General features: G+C 51.1%; 1 protein-coding gene across 1 annotated transcript in view; it reads right to left on the bottom strand.

Annotated features, from left to right (window-relative positions):
* Positions 1–24225, bottom strand: part of HUNK (hormonally up-regulated Neu-associated kinase) — a 102889-nt gene that overhangs the window by 59147 nt on the left and 19517 nt on the right. Inside the window, exon 2 of the mRNA XM_004588579.2 lies at positions 1016–1308. Coding sequence (XP_004588636.2) covers positions 1016–1308 — 293 coding nt within the window. The remainder of the gene's footprint in view (positions 1–1015; positions 1309–24225) is intronic.

Consider the following 24225-nt stretch of genomic DNA (forward strand, 5'->3'; position numbering starts at 1 on the left):
GTCCCTGGGTGGGAAGGAATTATTTATATATAGAACTAACAGTAAGCGCCCATCACTAATGACAACGTTACTCAGAATGATATTTTTAAAGATATATTTGGTTTTTTATTTGAAAGGCAGAGTGACAGAGTGGGGCAGGGAGACAGAAAAACTGGGAGAGTTCATTTCCATCCCCTAGTTCCCTCCCCAAATCTCTGCAAGGCCAGGTTGGTCCAGATGCCAGGGACAGGGAACCCTATCCCAGTCTCCCATCTGGGTGGCAGGGCTGCCTTCTGGTGCTTGCGCAGGTGCATGAGCAGGGAGCTGGATCAGAAGTGGAGCAGCCTGGACTCAAACTGGATCTCCCCATGAGATTTCCATGATACATACAGCAGCTTAACCCACTGCACACTAACGCTAGCCTTCTATTCACTCTCTGAGCATCCCCTCATCCCAGCAGGAAACAATAAAGTGACATAAACAAGCCTGGCTTCTGTAATTATTTTCAGAGCTGGTCTGACTTTCAGGGGCACACTCTTCAATTTCAAGGACAACTGGTGATTCCAAGCAACTGGAGCAAACAGTCATTGAGCTGCTACCACAGGTAAAGCGAACAGAACAAATGTCACTGGCTTAGCAGGAGCAGAAAAATAATCTTGTACCACCTTCACACCCAACATTTCTTTAAGCATCTGAGCAACAGGTATCATGAGACAGTAAGAAGGAAAATGGGACTTAACAGTGAAATGGCACTTGTTGAACAAACACTATTCCCTCCCGCCTACAAAAAAGTAATATTATTCCCATCATACAAATGAAAAACCTGAGCATGACAGGCTGCCAGAAGACAAACAATTACAAAAGGGCACACTCAGGACAGCTGCCCAGGCACCCTGGGCACAGCCTGTTGGTTGAGCCACCACAATGCGCAAAATAATTCCTTGGGCCAAGGTGAGAAGAATAGTAAAGTGGACTGCAGCTGCCCAGCCTGGTAGTAACCACCCATCCAGCACAGAACCTGCGGCGGGACCCGTACCTGTGCACCACCCCAACCCGGTGCAGGTGCTCCACGGCCGAGATGAGCTGCCGGATGTATCTGCGGGCCTCCGCCTCCTCCAGCCGCTTCTTCTCGTATATCTTGTGCATGAGGTTGCCGCCGGGACACAGCTCCATGACCAGGTAGTAACTGTTTTCCGTCTCCAAGATATCTAGGAGCTGTGTGATGTTGGGGTGGCGGATCATCTGCTGGATCTGTCCCTCACGCCGCAGGTTCTTGGTGACATAGGTGTCCTTTTTTGCTCTCTTTTTGTCAATGACTTTAATAGCCACCTAAGGAGAGGGCCGAGAAGAACCTGGCTGTTAGCAGACATCACAGGCAAAGGCAGGTCCTGGGTGCCTCAAGAACCCCCGGAGCATGCAGAGCTGTGTCTTCTGAGGCAGGAAAAAGCCAGTGGCAGCTGGTCAGTGCCCTCTGCCAGCCTTGCCCCACCTCTCCTTCCCCTCTGGACCCACAGAAACAGGCTGGCGCGACCAGCACCTTGTCTCCCAGCACCCAGACCCGTATTCTCCAAAGGAGAAAACAGCATCCTGGGGACATCTTTTCTTTTCATTCTTTTTTAAGTTTTATTTATGTTTATGGGAAAGGTAGGTTTACAGAGAAGAGAGACAGAAAGATCTTCCACCCACTGGTTTATTCCCCAAACAGACACAACAGCCAGAGCTGAGCCAATCTTAAGGTAGGAGCTTCCCCCCTGGCCTTCCACATGGGTACAAGGCCCCAGGGACCTGAACCATCCTCCACTGTTTTCCCAAGCCATAAGCAGAGAGCTGGAGCAGAAGTGGAACAGCAGGGACACGAACCGTCGCCCACATGGGATGCCACAATTGAAGGTGGAGGATTAGTTAGTTGAGCCAATGTGCCAGTCCCCCCGACCACCTCCAGAGACATCTTCTAAACAGCTTTCATGAGGTGCCAGAAAATGATACTTCTATTCATTGCCCTTTTTGGAATTGTATTATCTAATTGTATCAACATATCAGTACAGACACTGCCATACAGATAACTAACTGATAATTGATAAAAATAGATATAACTGATAGGTACGTATTTGTAGTATGCAGTGACAGGTGCAAACATTTTTTGGACATTATTCACAATTTTTAAAATGTGCAGCATGGTGTCTGATGTCAACAGCAACATACTGCATACTTGAAAACTGTTCAGAGGGTAGAGCTTAAATGTTCTCACCACAACATTAAAAATAACAGCTATGTGAGTGATAGGCTTTAATAAGCTTGATCCTGGGAACCATTTCCCAATATAGACATACATATCAAAACACCATAGGGCCAGTGTTGTGGCATAGCCGATTAAGTTTTCGCCTATGGCATCGGCATCCCATATGGTGCCAGATCGAGTCCTGGCCGCTGCACTTCTGATCCAGCCTCTTGCTTACGACCTGGGAAAGCAGCGGAGCATGGCAAAAGACCATGGGCACCCGAATCCACATGGGAGACTTCAAGGAAGCTCCTGGCTCCTGGCTTCAGGTTGGTTCAGCTACAGCCGTTACGGCCATTTGGGAAGTGTACCGACGGAGGGAAGAACTTTCTCTCTGTTTTTCCTACTCTCTGTAAATCTGCCTTTCCAATTAAAATAATAATTTTTAAAAATCACGTTCATCTGTCAATTAAAAATTAAGCTAAAAAAAGTACTTTTACAAAATGAAAAAGGGTAAGATTGTATAGAAAAAAGCAAATTCTGTAAGAAAAGAAAAGGAGGAAGAAGGGGGGCATGATGAGGTGGCCTAGTGACTAAAGTCCTCGCCTGAACGCACAGCATCCCATATGGGCGCCGGTTCTGATCCTGGCAGCTCCACTTCCCATCCAGCTCCCTGCTTGTGGCCTGGGAAAGCAGGAGAGGACAGCCCAAAGCTTTGGGACCCTGCACCCGTGTGGGAGACCTGGAGGAAGTTCCTGGCTCCTGGCCAGCACAGCACTGGCCATTGCACTCACTTGGGGAGTGAATCATCAGATGGAAGATCTTCCTGTCTCTCCTCCTCTCTGTGTATCTGACTTTGTAATGAAAATAAATAAATCTTAAAAAAAAAAAAAAAGAGGAAGAAGGAGAAAGAGAAAGAGCATAGGTGAGGTGAGGAGTATAGGAGAGGAGAGGGGATGAGAGTGGAGGGGAGGGGAGAAGGGGAGGGGCTGCACCAACACCCCCATCTCTTCTCCTTGAGGCTGGCTCAACCTCCTTGAGTTCACTCTACACTTTGCCTGCAGACCACGGGACGGGAGCTGGGATTTCTTGTGGAAGCACCTGGAGGCCCATGGCTACCTACAGGAACCCTGCAGTGTCTGCTCCACCAGCCCCTTCCCTCGCCACCATGGTCCAGCCCAGACCCCCAGCTCCCCAGGCACACACCTTCCATGCTTCTCCAGGTTCTCCCATGCATGCCCTTCAGGGGCTATGTCAAGCGGCACCCCCCTTCCAGAGGTACTTACGCCCCTCCTCACCCACAAGCGACCCCAGCGCCTGTGCAAAGACACCACAGAGAGCAGGGCGCGTCTCCTGCATCACACACAGTATTCCAACATAGTCACCGACCTACAGGTGCTACCATCAAACAGAACCAGCTGGCAACAGTTCATCTATCATTCCTCCCAGACAAGAGAGTCTCTTAATAGGGAACTGCAGGCCCTTAATCCACAGATGTAAATAATACTCAAAGGCCAAGGACACCCAGTTGAGGGGCCACACACAACACAACGCTGGGACACACTATCAGTTGCTGAAATTAAAGTCACACTCCAGGGGTGGCTTGGTCCCGGCTAGCTCAACGTATGCTAGACTAACAGCTTTACACACTTTGCATTCCTCACAGCCTTCCAAAATCTCTCTCTCTCTCTCCCTCTCACACACACACACACACACACACACACACACACAATCTTCCAACAGTTCCTTCCAACACATTATGCTATAAAAAATAGGCTTGGAATTTAAAATTCTTGCGACCAAGTAAGCTTATCTTTTAGTTCAATTTTTTTTTCTTGCCATGAACTTCCTGAAGGCCCCTTGGCTCCCTCAAGTATCCCCCTTCTTGGGAGAACAGAGGAACAGAATGCAGAAAAGCACAACTCAGCTTCATTCGCCGCTTCACGGCATTGCAACTCTTCCAAGAGCAGGCACTCTTCAAAGTACAAGGAGTAAATAAGCAACAGCCAGAAAGCCTAGTAGTCATTCATTCATTCTTTTTTTTTTTTTAAAACAGAGTACACCATTATTGTCAGGATCATTTACGTAGCTCCTTAACTACCTCTGCTGGGTTGAATAATAGCCTTTGGTCCCGGATGGTGTCAGTGTGACTTTATCTAGGCAGAGATGACTGAGGGAAGGACTCTGTGACGAGACCCACCGGCCCTTGGCATCCTTACAACACAGAGGCACAGGGAAGAGTCTGCACCAGCAGCAGAGGAGAAGGCCATGAGAAAAAGGAGGCTGGAGCGCAGGCGTGGTGAGGCAAGGGGTGCCAGCAGCCAGTGAAAGCCACAGACAGGCAAGGACAGTTTGATCCCCAGTCCTGCTCTGACACCACTGATTTGGGACTCTGCCCCTGAACCCACCATGCTTGCTGGCATTTCTTACTGCACTCACAAGACATTAAGTAGGAAAGAGTGACTGTGTGGTGCTACCCAGTGTGGATACCCTGGGGTCCTCGCTGGAAGAACTGAATACCATGGCCTCTGACCTGCAGGCTCTCTGCCCTGCACTCCCTGCCCACTCCCTGCCCACTCCCTGCCCACTCCCTGCCCACTCCCGGCATTCCTAAAACTCCCAGTGAGCTCCCCTTCCCTGCAGCCCCTCCCACCCCCATACCCAGCCTTGACCTACCCTAAGCACCCTAATTCTGGCCCCAGTTCTGCTTCCAGGGCTGACCAAGTCCATGCCAGGCATTGGACCCTCTCAGTCCTTGCCACAAGCAGGACCTCCATGAGGCTCCATAACTGGACAGCCTATGTCCACAGCACAGGTCCCTCTGAAGAGAGAGCAGTGGGTGGGGACAGGTGGCTCTCACCACAGTGCGGAGCCATCACCATCACAACCACTCATTACTACAACCCTAGCAATTTGGGTCTATGGCTGCTAGACACCAGCATGTTTTGGGGTGGTTTCCCCTGTACTCTCCCACTTCTAAGCAAATGCAGTACTTCCAAGCACTTCCAACTTCTCCCACTTCTTGTTCTTTTTCCAGTGCCTCCTTTGTCCCTTTCCCAAAGAGAAATAGCCTCACAGACAGGTCCCCATCCTAATCCCAGAAACCTCTGAGTGTAAAGGGCTTTGCAAACAGGATGAAGCTATGGGTCTGGAGATGAAAAAATTGTCTTGGATCAGCTTGGCAGCCTGCAATGCATCACAGGCATCCCCCAGAGAAAGAGGAAGGAGGTACACACCTGATACACTTGGGTGGCCACAACCCCAGCAGAGGGTCTGGGTTCAAGCTTCCTGCCTGTGACAGGCAGTGGTGACAGCCCAAGTCACTAGATCCTTACCACCCGCAAGGGAGACCTAAATGGCATTCCTAGGTCCCAGCGGCAGCCTGGGCCGGGCCACCAAATGTGGGCACTTGGGAGAGTGAGGCAGCAGATGGAGGTGCTCTCACTTTCCTCACGCACCTCCGGCCCCCCGCACCCCGGTTTTCTCTTTCTTTCAAAGACATGAATGCAAGGGAAGAAGTGAGACAGGCACACAGAGGAGACATCGACATGGAGATGGAGACCAATACAGCCACAAGCCCAGGAATGCCAGCCAGCAGCCACCAGAAGCCGGAAGCGGTAATGTCCACACCTTCCCGAGGGTCTGGGGGGCAGGGAGCATGACCATGTCCACCCAGAGCTGGGCCTAATGAAGGTGACTTGGACTCCAGGAGCCTGACGCCACTGCATTTGTATCCCTTTGCTTCAGCATCCCCAGGAACTAACACACTAGAGTGGAGCCACTGTCATCTAGTGCCATGGTCCCCCAGTTCTCCCGGTTGGGAGTCCCTCAGGAAGCCCAGCAGCCCTGGAGCTGCCTTGCCTGGGATGGCGGGAGAGGTTGTCCCATACAAGCCCCTCCACGTTTCCATCACCAGCCCACTTTCATTCACTCCCTGGATGTACCCGCCCTGAGCTGGAAGGACTAAAAATGCAACAACATCCTTGCCTTTCCTCAACTTCAGCCAAAACAACTGGGATGTGGAGAAAGCGAACAGGGAATTAAGGAGAAGCTAATTGGTGATCGGCCCTGGGAGGACTCCGTTGTGACAGTATCAGGCACTGGCAAGCAGATTAGGACCCAGGCATAGTTCAAGGTCAGGCTGGGTCCACAGACAAAATCAGTAGATTGGGGCCAGCGCTGTGGCACAGGACGTAAAGCCACCAGCTGCAGAGCTGGTTCAAGTCCCAGCTGCTTCACTTCCCATACAGCTCCCTGCTAAGGTTCCTGGGAAAGCGGCACAAAATGGCCCAAGTGCTAGGACCCCTGCATCCACATGGGAGACCAGGAAGTTGTTCTCGGCTAATACAACCATTTGAGGAATGGACAAGCAGATGGAAGATCTCTCCTCTCTTTTGTCTGTCTCTCCTCTCCCTTTCATATAAATAAATAAATCTTTAAGAACATAACAAAGTAGCTTTAGTGGGGGAGACATCAACTGGTGTTGTGCAGAGAGTTAAGTCAAGCTTGTAACGCTAGCAGTCTGGCTCTAAGTGCCAGTTTGTGTCCCGGCTGCTCTGCTTACAATCCAATTCCTTGCTAATGCAACTGGGAAAGCAGTAGGAGATGGCCCAAGTGCTTGAGCCCCTGCAACCCACATGGGAGACCCAGCTGGAGTTCCAAGCTCCTGGCTCTGGCCTTATCCAGCCCCAATAGGGATCTGCAGCTATTTGGGGAGTGAGCCAGTAGGTGGGAGATTTTTCTTTCTCGTGTCCCCCTTTGTCACTCTATCTTTCAAGCAAGTGAACCAACAAATCTAAAACAAAGAAGACAAAGAGCAAATATGAACACCCTGCCACATGGCCAAGCATGTTCAAGGCCACAGCAGCTGCCAGGACATCGTTGACTGTTGAGGCAAGGCCCAGCCAGGGCCGTGCTGGAACTCCCACTCTGCTCCCTGTGCAGGTGTATGTCTGCATCTGCAAACTCTGTGTGTGTGTGTGTGTGTGTGTGTGTGTGTGTGTGACACCAGTCAGGACCCCAGCCTAGCACATCCAAAGCAAAGAATTCTCTGCAAAATGTCAGTCAAACGAATACTGCAGCCCTTCAGCAGAGCCAGGCTGCGAAGCCTCTTAGTGCTGTACAAGGGAACCCATTTTCAGAGAGCTCCAACAAGACACACAGCCATCTCCGCATGGTGGAGCATGAGATTGGCACAGCCGCTGCACTTAACAGCTGGAAGGAATTATTCAGCAGCCTCCTCCATTCCCCAAGTAACAGCCCGTCTTATTCAACAAACCAAGCCTACCCATGACACATGACTCAGCAAAGTAACTTCCTCATATTCAGATAAGTTAGTGCCAAAGAACCACAAATGCCCACGATCAAAGATATCTAAATTCACTGGGCATCAGGGGAAGGCACTACAGGGTGGCAGCCTAAACTGCCCTTAAGATGCCTATATCCCACACCTGCAGTGCGGCTACTCCACTTCCAATCCGTCTTCCTGCTGATGTATCTCATAAGGCGACCAATGATGAATCAAGATCTTGAGTGACTGCCAACCATGTGGGAAACCTAAATAGAATTTTCAGACTCCTGGCTTTTTAGCATAGCCCAGTCCTAGCTGTCATGGGCATCTAGAAAGTGAATGAGTAGATGAAAGATCGATTCTCTCTCTGTCCCTCTGCCGCTCTCTTTTTTTTTTTTTTTTTAAGATTTTTTTTTTTATTACAAAGTCAGATATACACAGAGGAGGAGAGACAGAGAGGAAGATCTTCCGTCCGATGATTCACTCCCCAAGTGAGCCGCAACAGGACGGTGCGCGCCGATCCGAAACCGGGAACCTGGAACCTCTTCCGGGTCTCCCACGCGGGTGCAGTGTCCCAAAGCTTTGGGCCGTCCTCTCCTGCTTTCCCAGGCCACAAGCAGGGAGCTGGATGGGAAGTGGAGCTGCCGGGATTAGAACCAGCACCCATATGGGATCCCAGCATGTTCAAGGTGAGCACTTTAGCCACTAGGCCACACCGCCGGGCCCCCTCTGCCTTTCAAACAGACAAAATAAATATTATTTTAAAAAGAAGGAAATTCACGAGGCAGCAGATAGAGAAACAGAAGAGACTGCAGAGACCACAAAACCCCAGGGGAGAAGAGAAAGCAGCGGAGGGTTTGCCCTGAATGGGTTGGAAGTGTTGCCCCACTCCAACACAGGCGAGGAGGGGAAGGGGTACAGGCGGTTCCCAATCTGTCAGGACAAGGAGCACCTGCCGAAAGCAATTCATGCTAGAATTCACACTGAATCCCACTCAGAATGAGGGCTGTGCAGAAGCCTTTATTCTCAGCAATGGCGCAACTTCCAGAACTGAACTGGCCCCTGAGATAACATAGCGTCCCCTCACAGTGAGCGCTCCTTCAACTGGCACTGCTCTCAGTGTGTCACTTTATAACCAGTCTATCAGCCTACAGAGGAAACAGCATGCAGGTGCACCGTGAAGAGAGGAAGCTGGACCCCATCTCAAGCCATGAACTCTGTGCAGTGTGGCTGCTTTTCATTGCAACCCGGGGTTCCTTTAAGCCCAGCTTCCTTCCCGCCGTTAAATACTGCCAAAGGGAAGGCTATCCACACAGCATCAGAGCCCACAGCAATTTGAACACATCCCTTCCTCCGAGACCATCCGTCACTGCCTTTAAAATACGTTCCTCTCAAACACACCTAGAAGTGTGGACGGAGCAAATCTCCAAAGCCAACAGGCAGGTGCCAAATGGATCGCACATTCGTCTAAGAGGAAGGAAAGAAAAATGCTGATCAAAGGGACTCCTAAAAACATGCATACATGCTTTACACATTAGCACCAAAACACATGTGGCTGCTTCCCAAGTCATGACCAACACACGCATGCGTGTTTTCCACAGCCTTCCCTTCCTCGAAGTACTCTTCCTCCATCATGTCTTAAAGATCCACAATGCACAAAGGGAGGCCCTGACCCACTGAAGTTTATTTCTACATGGAAATAATAAAAAAATATATATTTCTGAAAGAGTTTTCTTTCCAGGCTCTGGGGTTTCTTAATGAGTATTCCGTGCTAAAGTCAAATGAATCTGTTCCTCCAACAACACACATCTACTAGACACTGAAAAGGCCTGACGCTGTTCTTGGCAACAAGTGCTTCCTACAGGAAGACTATAGATCAGATCCCCATATGTCATGAACAAAACAGAGTCCCCCCATCCCCAAAACTCACATGTTGAAATTCTCTCTCTCTCCCTCCCTCCTTTCATCTCTCCTCAGACCAAGCACCCACAAAGGCCATGAGAAGACAAAGACGGCAGCCACCTGCCAGCCAGAGAGAGAAAGCATCCTGACACCACCTTGACCTTGAACTTGTAGCACCCAGAAGTGTAAGAACATAACTTTTTGCTGCATAAGCCTGTATCAATGGATACAGCAGCTGGGGCACACCAACAACCACCTGAACATCCTGCCACTGTGCAGGAGTTCCTGCAGGAAAGTGAAACTCTGGTGAGATGAAAAGACCAGGGGCAGCCACTCAATGCTGAGACAACTCAGTGCTGAGACTAAAACACAGCTTAGGACATTGACATTCCGTATCAGAGAGCCCGGGTTCGAGTCCTGGCTCTGCTCTGAAGTCCAGCTTCCTGCTTGCATGTCGCCTGAGAGGCAGCAGACAATGGCTGTAACACGTGGGTCCCTGCCAGCCATGTGGGAGACCTGGACAGAACTCGTGGCTCCTGACTTCAGCCTGGCCCAGCCCCAGCTGCTGCAGGTATTTGGGAAATGAACCAGCAGATGAAATATTTCTCTGTATCTCTCTGCCTTTCGAATAACATATTTATTTATTTATTTATTTATTTATTTATTTATTTATTTAAGAAAAGAGTAAAGGGCTGGGATTTATTCACCAAGGATCTGGGTCAGTCTCCTAGTTCCTCCTCTGATCTAGCCCTGCTGTCCACGCCCCTGCAAGGTGGGGCAGCCCCAGACAGCAGCCGGGAACATGGGATCTGAAGCCAGGGGCCCTGTGCCCACCACATGGTAGCTTGGGCCTCTCCATGCTTAAATGTCCTCCCTTGTTTAAAACACAGAGCAGGGATCCCAATGGCCACCATGGGGGAGGGGAGGGTGTTGGAGAACTAAAGGCAGAAGTCCATGATGAGCATTTAGCATTGGGAATACTTCCTGGAGTCCCCAGTAAGCGGCAGGCTTTAGGAACAGAGTGTCCGTACAACAAACTCTGAAGCCAAGAGGCCCCTGACACCTGGCTGCCTTCAGGTCCTCACCAGTGCCGTCCTGATGCCCACAGCCTTTTCTGACTGCTCGCTTCTTGCCCACCCAAATGCCCTACCTCCTGCCTCCTCTTCCACCTGCCCCAGGCCTCTCCGGGCTCCCACCAGGGATGCACCTGCCATCAGGAACCATTCATAAGCAGTGACCATGAACACCTGCCTTTGAAGCCCAGCTGTGCTTGTTGCCACCTACACTTGGATATTCCCTAAGTCCCTCAAACTCATCGCTCCCTCCCGCTACTCCTCTTGGGGTTGGGAGGAATCCCCAACTGTGTGTATGCCTCACCCTTTCCTCTCCTCCATTCACCCTACCTCATCCCTCATCAATCATCTTCCTCTCCCTCCTGCAACGCTGCAGCTGCAGGCCAGGGTCAGGCCTCCCTGCAGGTCCCTCACTCCCCAGCCCCTGCTTCAGCCCCCCACCCACTCAGGCCTGGAATTCCTTCCCACACACTCCAGACCTCCCCCCCCCACACACACACACTCCTCTCTCTGGCCTCAGGTTACACTCTGCTTCCCGCTTGGGCTGGCTCAGGTCACCCCGCACCTCCCCAGCTGTCACATCCATCATGTGGGCGCTTAGCAGGGTACAGCATTCTCTGATTTACTTTCCAGGAAGGCCTCCCAGCCCCTAGGAGGGAGTTCGGTGCACAGCGAGGAGCCAGGAAGAGTGAAAGGAGAAAGAGCAGAGGAGAGAAGGGGTAGGGATGAAGCAAAGAAGGCAGGTCATCCAAGGCAGGGTGTAGGGGGCAAGAGGAGGAAAGTTGAAAGCCCTAGGTGGTCTCCACCACTGCCTGGGTGAGGTCTAACCACGTGAGCTCTCAGCTTCCTCAGCTACAAGGGAACAGTTGCCCAAAGCCCCTCCCTTCCACCGCTGAAATGATAATCCTCGTTTTGTGCATAACTGTGAGAAACATTATCTTCCCAGTCAGGCTCCTCTGACCAGCCCTAGACGCAGCCTCCTGCTCACCCGCCCCTCCCCCTAGCCAGCACCCAGCACTGTTCTGCCCCAGGACCCACTGTTCTCCCTCCCGCCTGTAAATTCACGCATTAGCCTTGGGTGGGGTGGGTGGGTAGGTGTGCGCCTGCTGGTCAGCAGCTGTGCAAGCCGACGCTGGTTAGGAGCGTCAGGGAGTGGACAAGGGAAGCTGAACGGGTCCAGGAGAGCAGGAGCTAAGACACACATTGAGAGCTGTGGCCAGGGGAGCTCACAGAGCTCAAGGAGTATGTTTTTAATTAAAGATTCATTCAGTTATTTATTTGAATGACACTGGCAGAGAGAAGGAGAGAGAGAGAAACAAAGACCTTCCATCTGCTGGTTCCCTCCCCAACAGACTTAACGGCTGGGGCTGGGCCATCGTCCACCGCTTTCCCCAGGTGTGTTAGCAGGGAGCTGAATGGCAAGTGGAACAGCTGGGACTGGAACTAGCTGCTCATATGAGATGCTGGCATTGCAAGTGGTAGCTTAACTCACCATGCCACAACTTCAGTCACTGGGTATTTCTTGAATGAATGAACGGACAGAAATGGCATTGGAAAGAAAAGACTCAATTAAGGAGGACCTGTTAGGGACTGCATTGTGTCTGCAATAAACTTGATACTGAGGCTCGAGCCCCAGTATGACTGCAGATGGACTTATAGAAGTCCTTGATGGTACCAGTCAGAGCTCAGTGAGGACATGAGGGTGTGGCCTAAGCCACCTGGTTGGTGTCTGTGAGAAGGGTCACCAGTGTTACTCTCGCAGGCAAGGACATAGCACAGGCCCAGCTTAGGAGAGATCATGCCTGTCCACACATGGACCTTGAACTTCAGCCATCGCAACTATGAGAAGACAGATGAATGCAGAATGAACCACCAATCCACCCCCGCGGTGGCTCTGGGGGCTCACGAGGACACAAACCTGCATGGGAGCTGTAACACAAAACAGCATGCTTTGGCAAGTCACGTGATCAGAGGTCAGTGCTGGCAGACAACGTGGACGGAATGATTAACTGAGTGGGGTGGGTGAAAGACAAGCCAAGGAAGCCCTCCAAGCCGCAAGGAAACTGAAGGGAGCCCGAGTTTCGTGCAAGACGCCAGAGAAAGTGCTGATGAGCAGCAACCAGTGAGAAGTTTTGAAAATAAATTGGTTTCATGCGTCCTTCCAGAGAAACGAAGGTGCGTAAATGCAGCCCGGGGAAATCAGCCTTCCTAATTAATTTCAGCGTCTCTCCTTTTCAAGGCCGGCAAAGCGTGTACAGCTGGCTTTGCTGGGATCCAGTAATTGCTGCTATTCAAGTACCGCAGCTCAACCGGTCCTGACCCCTGGGCTCCCCGCTGGCCACCTCCCCCCCCGCCCCCCCCCCCCGCAGCTGTGAGCTAAAATTCATCTTGCGGCAAATGGGGGGTGGATGTCCTTCCTCAGTTTTGTACCCGTGGAAACTGCCAAGCTCATTAGCACAGATCATGGCAATACTAACACAAGCGGGTGCTGGCTAAAAGTAACAAAAGTTCAACTCTGGTGTAGGAAAGAAACAAAATAACAAAGGCAACTCCTGATGCAAGAAGGCTGGGGGAACCCTCTGGAGGACACTTTGGCTCTGATTTGGTCAGCAAATCGTCTTGGAAGCATAACCTGCTGGTGGCCACTACACGTTGGCTCCTGCAGGAGAGAAAAACACACAAAACAAAGGAGGAGCGTCCGGGGACAGCAAGGTGGGGCGGACCGCTGCACGTACAAGGGCGGGGGTCACGAGCTAGGGGAACTCTTAGCTGAAACCCCTTAGCAACAAGATGCCTTTTTCCCACGTCCTCCTCATCAAGAGCTCCTCATTATCCACGCGGATAAATTCCCGCCCAGCGAGAGGTCACCAAACTCAGGGACTAGGAGGGGGCGGAGGCACTGACTACAACAGACCATGCTTACAGCATTGCTAGTCTGTATCGGAAGCATCCCAGAGGCCTTGTTTCTGCCAAATTGCAAAGCTTCTGAGACCTTGTGGAATTCATCTTGCTACTCAACACAGCGTCTCCCTTCAGAGGCCCCATTAATAAATATATTGGTTAGAAAACTGCACGCAATGGTCTCTCATCCTCCTTAAACACACCACCCCCTCCCCCAAACACACACACATACACTCACACACACAGTTTTCTCTGCTGCAGGCTCTGCCACTTGTCCCCACTTTTAATTACCTAACATGTGGAACTCGACGCATCCGAGTTTGGAACTCGGTGATAGTGGACAGGGAGCCTCCAGGGAGCCAACAGGGGACAGGGTGTTTGGCACAGCAGTTAAATCCCTTTGCGGGGGAGGGGAGCTGGCACCTTGGCACAGTGGGTGAAGCCACTGCCTGCAATCCTAGCATCCCATATGGACACTGGTTTGTGTCCCAGCTGCTCCACTTCTGAACCGGCTCCCTGCTGATGCAGCTGGGAAAGCAGTGGAAGACGGCCCAGGGGTTTAGGTCCCTGCCACCCACATGGAGACCCAGAGAAAGCTCCTGGTTCCAGATGATCTCTCCACCTCTCATCTGCTCGCATCCCACATTGGAGGACCTGGGTTTGAGTGCTGGCTCAGCTCCCAGTCCAACTTCCTACTAGTGCACACCCAGGGAGACAGCAGTGATGGTTCACAGGTTCAGTCTCTGCCACCTCCATGGGTGATCCACACGGAGTCCCCAGCTCTTAGCCTGGCCTGGCCCAGTCCCACATACTGTGGGCATTTGCTAATGAAACCAGTGGGATTAGAGATCGGCCTGCCTGCCTCTCTCTCTCAAAACAAAATAATAAACATTGAAAATGAAAGCAAGCAGATCCAGGGAGTCCAGAAGATACTGGGTTATCTGTGTGTGGCTTCCTCCACCTCACTAGCTTCACAGTTCACTTGCTGGGAAGAGGAACCTTCCCCTGCCAGCAGAACCCCGTCTACACGGACACCCTGCCCAGCCGCCCAATGACCAGAGGCATAAAAACCCCTGCCTGCACCCCTGCCCTGGGAAAGCAGTGTTTTGTCCCTGCACCACATGGAAGACCCAGAAGAAGCTGCTGGCTCCTGGCTTTGACCTGTCCCAGAGCTGGCTGTTGTAACCATTTGAAGTGAACCAATACATGGAAGATCTCTCTCTCTGTGACACTCTGCCTTTCAAAAAATACATAGATCTTTAAGGGGAAAAAAAAAACCTGCGCTGAACATGTACAGATTTTTTGTCTTGTTGCTTTACCCTGAAAACCACAATTGAATGATTTACACAGCCTTTGCATGTGAGAGGTATCAGAAGGCACTCGGAGATGACTTGAGGCACACACGAGGGTATGCAAGGGTTACAGCAAACACTGTTGCACACGCACTGGAGCAGCTGTAGATTCAGAGCTCTGTGGAAATCTCAGAATTAATGCCCTACAGACAGCGGGGCACCACCATATTGCCACTGTTAAGATATATTTATCGAAAAGAGAGTGACAAAAAAGAGGAAAGTAAGGAGGGAGATAGAGAGAGAGATACCAATTTTCCACCTGCTGGTTTTCTCCCCAAGTGAGTCCAACAGCCAGAGTTGGGTCAGGCCCAATTCTGGAGCCCAAAACTCCATCCAGGTCTCCCATACCGGTAGCAGGAGCCCAAGTACTTGGGCCATCTTCAACAGCTTTCCCAGGCACATCAGCAGGAAACTGGGTTGGAAGTAGGGAGGCTTGGCATCAAACCAGCACTCTGATACAAGCTGCTTGGGACCGCACGTGGCAGCTTTACCCACTGCAAGATATCTGCAGCCTGGCATGCTTGCTTATGGGTCAGCAGCAACTGCCGGCACCAATTGGCAAGCAGTCCCTCGCCCTGGACTTCACAGCTCCGGGGCTCAAGGTCCAACACGGACACCCTCACCCAGTCGTATGCCCAGTGTGCTCCAGGCCATGAAGGATAGCTCACATCTGGTGGCCACCGAATGTAAGAGGAACCAGATGATCTTAGTAAGTTTTATTTACTTCTTTGAGAGGCAAAGTTACAGAGAGGAAGAGCAATATCTTCCATCTGCTGGTTTACTCCCCACACAGCTACCAAAGCCAGAGGTTCAGAATTCCATCCGGATCTCCCATGTGGGTGGTAGGGGCCCGGACACCTGGGCCATCCTGCACTGCTTTCCCAGCTGGATAAGCTGGACCAGAAGTGGAGCAGCCGGGACTCCAACTGGTCATCATATGGGATGTGGGCGTCATGGTCAGAGGCTTACCTGGCTGTGCTACAACGCCAGCCCCATTATGTATTTTCTATAAGGCAAACTAACATCATCTAAGCATGTGATCAAGCTGTGTAAATTCTTAACGAGCTAGCTTATGTTCTTGTTTTCATAAAATGTCTATGATTACTGATGCGTATTTTACACCTAGAATATTTTCCAGGGGTGGAACACACACCTGCGGTAAGAAGTGACTGCAACAGACACAGAAGTTCTGGCTGCTATGCTTTGGGCAAGTCAGTTACCCAGGCCCAGCACACTGCCTGCCTGAGACCCGGCACTCAGCTGTGAATCCTGCTGCACGAATGAAGCAAAGAAGAAACGCTCTCTCTTCTCGCCTGCGAGGTACATAGGCGATCACCAGGCACACACACTCTCAGTGAGAAGTAAACAGAGCCTTGTAGAACCTGAGCCACATCACAGTCCTGGTACTGAGATATCCCACAGCTTAACCTCAGGGCACCACCAAGGGTTTCTCCCTGAACTGGGGCAATAGCAACAGCAACAGAAGATCCCCCAAGTGCTTGGTGCACGGTGACCAGCTGCAGTTAAAGCCAAGCTGGCAGCAGTGACAACACATGGAGACTAGAATCCAACAGATGCTGATGAAGCCGACAGGGATGAGATAGGCAGCCAGCCACGCTGGAGTGAAGGAACAGACGCTGGAGCCCCAGCAAAGCAAGGTGGCAATGATCAATATGCCTGCCTGCAGGGCCAAGGACCCCTGGGGACCCCTTCCCATGAGGGCTTCCATCAAGCTCTGCAATGGCCTTCCCGGAGCCTGGGAAACATAAAGCTTGCCTTCCTAAATCACATGCTACACGGCAGGGCTAAACCCCAGTGCCCCATGTTCATCAAAAACGGAAAACGCAGGCTTCCCTCTGACCCCAATCATTCTGATTTATTCATGTGCCTTTATGGTGTCAGTCTGTACAAAGCAGGATTTGTGTGCCTGCTGTGACTCCATAAATCCTCCTGGCCTGCTCCACACCGGTGGGAACATGGGCAGACAGATCACGCACAGATCGACCAGGAACTCACAAGCAACTCACAGTGTGGGGGAACCCAGTGGGAGGCATGCCAGGGTCTACACGTACATGTGCACGTGGGGCTAGGGGATGCCTGGGAAGGCTCCAGCCCCCAACTTTTGTTCTCTCTCTCACTCTCGCTCTTGCTCTTGCTCTCCCTCCCTGGAGAAGAGGATAACACGTGGTGTTCTTTCGGTCATCTTCACGAACATCGCCTGACACAGAATGCACCCAAAGAATGTGCGGCCTCAGCAGCAGAAGTGGTCCCCTTCTCAGGCTGGAAGTTGGAGATCCAGGTGCCAGCAGCGTGGGCACCCTCCAAGCCCTCTCTCTGGCCTGTTGGTGGCCTCCTCCCCATGTTCTTGTCCCTCTGTGGGCACGTGTCTGTGTCCAAACTGTCTCTTTTTATATAAAGACACCAAACTGGCTTACAGCTGACCCTATGACCTCATTTAAAATTAATGACCTCTGCAAGAATTCTCTCTCTCCCAAGAGGCACATCCTGTGGTCTTGAGGGCTAGGACTTGGGCAGAGGCCCTGGGCAGAGGGACAGGTAATTTCGCCATCAAGGTCCAGTAAAACTCAGCAAGCTTTTCAGCAGTAAGTGGGACTAAAGCCGCAGGAAGAAACACCCTGATCCAAAGGAATGCAACTCCAACAGTTGCAAGCAGGACAGTTACAAGCAGGTGCACACTTTGAGTTTCTTGCTCTCTGTCTCCTTTTCCAGCACACTGACGCTAACTCTGCTACCAGGAAACATTTGGAAAGCCAGACAAACAGCTGCCCGGGAAGAAGGAGGCTGCGGCCTTCTTATTTGCATTTGGGTTTTCTACTGCAAGGGTCAAGGTCCAGGAAATTGCAGCCATTAGAAGTTGGATGAATGGCTAGCCAAGATGCGAAGGGGACAAACATGTAAACCCCAAAAGATTTCCTGAAGGAAAGCTACACAGAAAATCTTCCAGGATGTCAATGGGTGGAAAGAGAAAGGCAGGCCTGGGTGGTGGCTTGCCACCACACATACAATGGCTAGAGAGCTGCGACCAACTACTTCATGGCAGGAAAAGAAGAACTCAAGCGGATTCTAGAGAAAAACAGGATGGCTTGGAGGCACTGGCGCAGTCAGAATATGAAAATTCGCAGCCACCCAACAAGGGTTATCTTCTCAGCTGATTTTGCTTAGTTTCACTTGAACGGAATCAAGGCTTAGGAGTAACACCGTCTAAAAGAAAGGAAGGCAGTTGATTTAGTGAGGCTGCCACATCCCAGACGGGTTGGAATCCCAGCCCTGCCCTGACTCCAGCTCCCAGCGAACGGGGATCCTGCAGGCAACAATGATGCCGCTCTCTCTGCCGCTCTCTTTTTTTTTTTTAAAAGATTTATTCATTTTATTACAAAGTCAGATATACACAGAGGAGGAGAGACAGAGAGGAAGATCTTCCATCCAATGATTCACTCCCCAAGTGAGCCGCAACGGGCAGATGCGCGCCGATCCGAAGCCGGGAACCTGGAACCTCCTCCGGGTCACCCACGCGGGTGCAGTGTCCCAATGCATTGGGCCGTCCTCAACTGCTTTCCCAGGCCACAAGCAGGGAGCTGGAAGGGAAGTGGAGCTGCCAGGATTAGAACTGGTGCCCATATGGGATCCCGGGGCTTTCAAGGCGAGGACTTTAGCCGCTAGACCACGCCGCCGGGCCCTGCTGCTCACTCTCTTGCTCTCACTCTACTTACACACACACACACACGAAAAGGAAGAAACAACCAATTTTGTTCCTCTGCTCAGATACAATCAGAAGCAGTCCTTGGCTGCCCCCTGGAATCTTCCGGAGCTCATTGTGAGTGCACAGAAACAAACAGCCGAATCGCTCAGAAAACTCGATCTATGGGGGCTCCCATTATTGGAAAGATAAGGTTTACTTACTAGGAGCCTTGCCTGGGAGCCTCACATAATGTGGCAAGTCCAAGAATGAAGCCCAAATATCCCAGTTCTACCCAGGACACCAATGTTTCCATTCTTTTAAAATATAGATCTTGGTGTCAACGCTGTGACACAGTAGGTAAAGCTGCTACCTGCAGCACTGGCATCCCATACGGGTACAGGTTCAAGTTCTGGGTGTTCTACTTTCAATCCAGCTCCCTGATAATATGCCTGGAAAAGAAGCAGAAAATGGCTCAGCACTTGGGCCCTTGCCACCCACATGGGAGACCTGGAAGAAGTTCTTGGCTTTGGACTGGCTCAGCTCCAACCATCACAGCCATCTGGGGGATAAAACAACAGACAGAAGCTCTCTCCCTCTCCCTCAGTCTGAAACTCAGCCTTCCAAATAAATAAAGTAAATCTTAAAAAAAAAAAGAGAGAGGAAGGAAGGAGGGAAGGAAAGTAACATATAGACTTTTACTTCATGTTCTAGTCATCTGTGAGCTGTCAAGGTGATTTAGAGGGCAAAATTAAATTAATTCCTGTGACCAAGAATTAAAACTATAGATTCAACTCAACAGACCGTCAGTACATAGCAAACTCCTTTTTTATTATTCTAATGGCAGAAAAGTTAACTAAGAAAACAATATGAAATACACACATGCAGAAACATGAATATTTATATAGTCACGTCCAATAAGAGATGAACTTAAAGCATGCAGATTAGCATAGACTTCAAAGGGATGTTCCTGTTTAAAAGAAGGTGATCACTTAACTACGAAAATAATTTTCAGTTCTAAGATCTTAGAGCAGGGAAGGGGGGGGGTTGGTGCAGGAGAAGCTGTGATTGGAGTGATAATTCCCAGTGATTTTCTGCCCTACTGGGTCCCCTTCTGTGAATGTGGGTCAAGCACCAGTTATCCGCTGCTTTCATCAACATTAATGCAGCTTTGTTGTGTCAAAATCAGGTTGGGAAGATGCTAATGGCAGCTATCCTGGGAAACAAGATTAACTAAGCCGCAAACCCGCCTCTTCCCCTTTGCCAAAAATTTAAAAATAAATTAAAAAACAGAGAAACTTTGGCCACCTCATTTGGTAAAAGCAGTGTGGCTCACTAAGTCAGGCACACACTGGGTGGGTCTCCAGCGAAACGGCTCAATTGGCTAATCCTACACCACTAAGCAACGACATCCCATATGGGTGCCAGTTCCTGTCCTAGCTGCTCCACTTCTCATCCAGCTCCCTACTTAAAGCCTAGTAAAGCAGTAGAGGATGGCCCAAAGCCTTGAGACCCTATACCCATGTGGGAGACCCCGAAGAAGATCGTGGCTTCAGGCTTCAGACCGGCTCAGCTCCAGCTGTTGCGGCCATTTGGGCACTAAACCAGTGAAAGGAAGATCTTTCTCTCTGTCTCTCCTTCTCTCTGTAAATCTGCCTTTCCAACAATAATTTTAAAAAATTTTTTTTCAAAGAAAGAAATACACAACTCTATCCATAACACATCTGTGGATTCAATCAATCTCAGGTTGAAACAGTTTTTTTTTTTTAAATCCAGAAAGTTCCAACAAGTACAATTTGTAACTTGCTGCACCATAGCATGGTGGGCATGGCACCCTGGCCACGGTGCAAGCACAGCTGGGGTGGCCTGGGTCCGCCCTCTCCCTCCTGTGTGGCCATGGTGCAAGCACAGCTGGGGTGGCCTGGGTCCACCCTCTCCCTCCTGTGTGCACATTACTGTCTGGTACTTGGTGCGGGATCTATGATGGCTGCACCTGCACTGAACAACTTTCATCCCCTTGTCATCAGACCCTGAGGAATACCGTCCAAGAGCCATCTGCATAGCGTGCGCCCTGTTTTAGGTATATACACAGAGGTTACATGCAAACACCACTCTGCTCTGGCATCGAAGGAGATCCTGACACCAACCCCACTCCACCCCTAATGGATATCAGAGGCAACTGTATTCACTGGGAGATCCACTGGGTGCTCCTCAGTGCCTGGCTCAGCCATCAAGCAGCATAACACCAACGGGCTCTCTGAAAACTACCATCTCTTTGCCAGCTGCATCAAACCCCAGAAATCTCAAGTTGGGACAAGTCTCATTTATTAAGCACTTGGCAGCAAGACCTGTATGACCCTTGGAAAAGACGCTGTAATTTCTTCCCTCTTGACAGAGAAAAATGCTTGGTCCACCTACTCCAGATGAAGAACTTACACAGCTGTTGTCCATCTGGGAACCTGGGGGTGTGCAGTTGCCCACCAACCCACAGCTAAGCTGCTTCTTCCCACCTGGAAGGCCGCCAAGCTCTGGCATGGGGACCCCAGCTGCACTGCCCACAGGTTAATGCATCACTACGAACAGCAGAACCTGGTGATTCAATGTGATCAAGAAAGGAACAAATCTTTCTACCTCAACCAGCAGCATAACTGCCCCTCACTCCTAGCCCGACTTCATCGACATCTTTGTGGACTATACTTACATGGGGGAGGGTGCTCCGTCACGCCCTGTTGTCAGAGCTGGGGTCACACCAGAGGGGCAGGTAAACAGAGCGGAGTGAGTGTGAGTTTAAACATTAGCTAAACACGGCTGTGACAGACGCCAGCTCTGTCCCTAGCTCCGAGATCTGACAACAACAGGGCTGACCTCCCTTCCCCAGGCTTGCATCCCCAGTCCCAGCTGGCTACACCTGACAACGTGGTCACAGACAAGCCAACAAAGAGGGGACAGTGTGGCTGCCTGGGTCTCCCCACCAAGTTACCCAGCTGTGCCCCACCCTACCTCTCCTCAAAAAAAAAAAAAAAAATCCATGTGGAATGCCTAGCCTCATGACCTCAGATGCACCCTTCCCTGGGAACAAGGCTGTTGAGCCGCACTTCACTGTGAAGAGATTATCAGGGTAGACCTTAACGTCCTACAAGTAGTGCCCTCACAACACAAGGGAAACGTGCCCCTAGGGAGAACACCACACCAAGCCGAGAAGCCGGGAGAGCAGCCTGGAGCACGTTCCTCCCCAGCGCCCACAGAGGACACACTCTGGCACCACCCTGATCCTGGACGTGCAGTCTCCATGTGGTACTTCTGGCCTGGAAGCTCCTGGAAGCCACACAGTCCTGGGAATTCTTTCGCACCACGGAGGCCTCTCCCACAGGAAGTTAGCAAACCACAACAATCCTGCGACCGACTTGGCTGAGACAGAGGCTCCTTCCAGACACTGACAGACTCAGCCGGAGGAAACCTTTGAACTGTGCCAAGTGCTGGAAGTGCAGCCGGAGCTCCACGGGCGCACCTGCATGCTGCCAAGCTCCCTGGGGATCCACTCTTCGGGGGGAAAAGACACACAAGGCAAAGGAGAGTATTTGTACAAAATCATTAAGACCTGGTTCTGGGCCCGACGGCGTGGCCTAGCGGCTAAGGTCCTCGCCTTGAACGCCCCGGGATCCCATATGGGCGCTGGTTCTAATCCCGGCAGCTCCACTTCCCATCCAGCTCCCTGCTTGTGGCCTGGGAAAGCAGGAGAGGACGGCCCAAGGCTTTGGGACCCTGCACCCGCGTGGGTGACCCGGAAGAGGTTCCTGGTCCCGGCATTGGATTGGCGCGTACCGGCCTGTTGCGGCTCACTTGGGGAGTGAATCATTGGACGGAAGATCTTCCTCTCTGTCTCTCCTCCTCTCTGTATATCCGGCTTTCCAGTAATAATAAAATCTTTAAAAAAAAAAAAAAAAAAAGACCTGGTTCTACCTTTGAGCATCCCAGCAGTTAGTGGGGAAGCCCACATCTACTTACAGGAACCCAAGCTGCCACGTGGAGGACGAGAGAGACACACGGAGGACCAGCATGGAGCAGGGCGACCAATGCACGTGGGCAGAGACTGAGGGCCAGGTGCCACGGAAGGACACGGCGTTTCAGCTGAGCTGGAAGGGTGGGCTTGGCAAAAGCACCGGAAGGCCACCCAGAGGATGCTCAGAGGATACAGACCTCCCCAAGCCGGGCCAACTCCAACAGTGCTGAGACACCCAAACCACAGTACAGAACAGCATGGGGCCCAAAAGCAGGAAGCCATGACTCCAGAATCACACGATACAGCATCTGCTCCATACATGATTGAATGGACACATAACACCAGGAGGAACTGAGCCAGGAGGACGAAGGAGACTAAACAAGACAGTGACAAAGGGACTGTTTAAGGGAAATGACATCAGAAGGAGGAACAGGTGTCTGGTCTGGAAGTGGGGCACCCCATGCCTCACATCAGAATTTAACTCCCAGCTCTGGCTTCTGCCTCCTTGGTGAAATCCTAATCCCTAGTCACTCAGAATGTGTTATGGCCTGGAAGTACAGCACAGGACAGCTCAAGTCCATGGGCCTCTGCACCCACATGGGAGACTTGAAAGAGGCTCCTGGCTGCCAGGTTTGAACTGGTCCAGCTCTGGCTGTTGTGACTATTTGACGAGTGATGAACCAGCAGATGGAAGATTTCCCTCTCCCCTCCCATGGAGAAAGAGAGAAAGGAAGGAAGCAAGGAAAGAAGAAGAGAACACAGGCAACAGCATCCAGGGGATTCCCCAAAAGGCTCCAGCAAGATTTTCCAGCAGTTCAAAGAACACAAAGCCAGGGCAGGGCAATGGATCCTTGGCACCTGCAGGCTGAGATCACTGCTTGTAAAACAATGCGTCTATATTGAACATGCAGACTTTTCCTTGTCATTGTTCCCAAAACCAGGGTTGGGAAACATTTACTCCACGGGGCCACCTAAGACCTATGAAATCATATGGCAGGTAATGGCAGGTGGAAATCAAAATTGAGCTAATGGACAACCTAGTTTTTTTACACTTATTTGGTTTTTTATTTGGTTTTTTATTGGAAAGGCAGATTTACACAGAGAAAGAGAAGATCCTCCAACTGCTGTTCACTCCCCAAGTGGTTGCAATGGCTGCAGCTAAGCCAATCCGAAGCCAGGAGACAGGAGCTTCTTCTGTGTCTCCCATGCAGATGCAGGGTCCCAAGGCCTTTGGCCGTTCTCTACTGTTTTCCCAGGCCACAAGCAGGGAGCTGGATGGGAAGTGGAGCAGCTGAGACAAGAACCAGTGCCCATATGGGATCCCAGTGCATGCAAGGTGAGGATTTAGCCACTACGCTGTCACACCGGGCCTGGCAGGCTAATTTATAAATGGCTCATTTTGGGGCCCGGCGCACTGCCCTAGAAACTAAAGTCCTCACCTTGAACACGCCGGGATCCCATATGGACACCAGTTCTAATCCTGGCAGCTCCACTTCCAGTAAGAGATCTAAGGAGGTTCTACAGGACGGCCCGACTCAAAGGTAAGTGTCATAAAACTGCCACTGGCGCACAGAAGAACAGCAAGGGGAAGACAGCCTTGGGTCTCAAACCCACAGAAACACTGCCACCCTAAGAAAGCAGCTCACACTAGGTGTTTATGCAGGGGCGTCTTCTCCCTGGTCCCCACACAGAAACCCCTCCGGATGCGCACTTGTCTGGACCCAATTCCTCCTCTTACAAAGCTGGACATATTGTGTGCTGGATCAGCCACATGACCCACCCACATGACCACATGGCATCTTAATGATTTCTT

The sequence above is a fragment of the Ochotona princeps genome, chromosome 3 (genome assembly GCF_030435755.1).
Source record: "Ochotona princeps isolate mOchPri1 chromosome 3, mOchPri1.hap1, whole genome shotgun sequence".
Taxonomy (NCBI): domain Eukaryota; kingdom Metazoa; phylum Chordata; class Mammalia; order Lagomorpha; family Ochotonidae; genus Ochotona; species Ochotona princeps.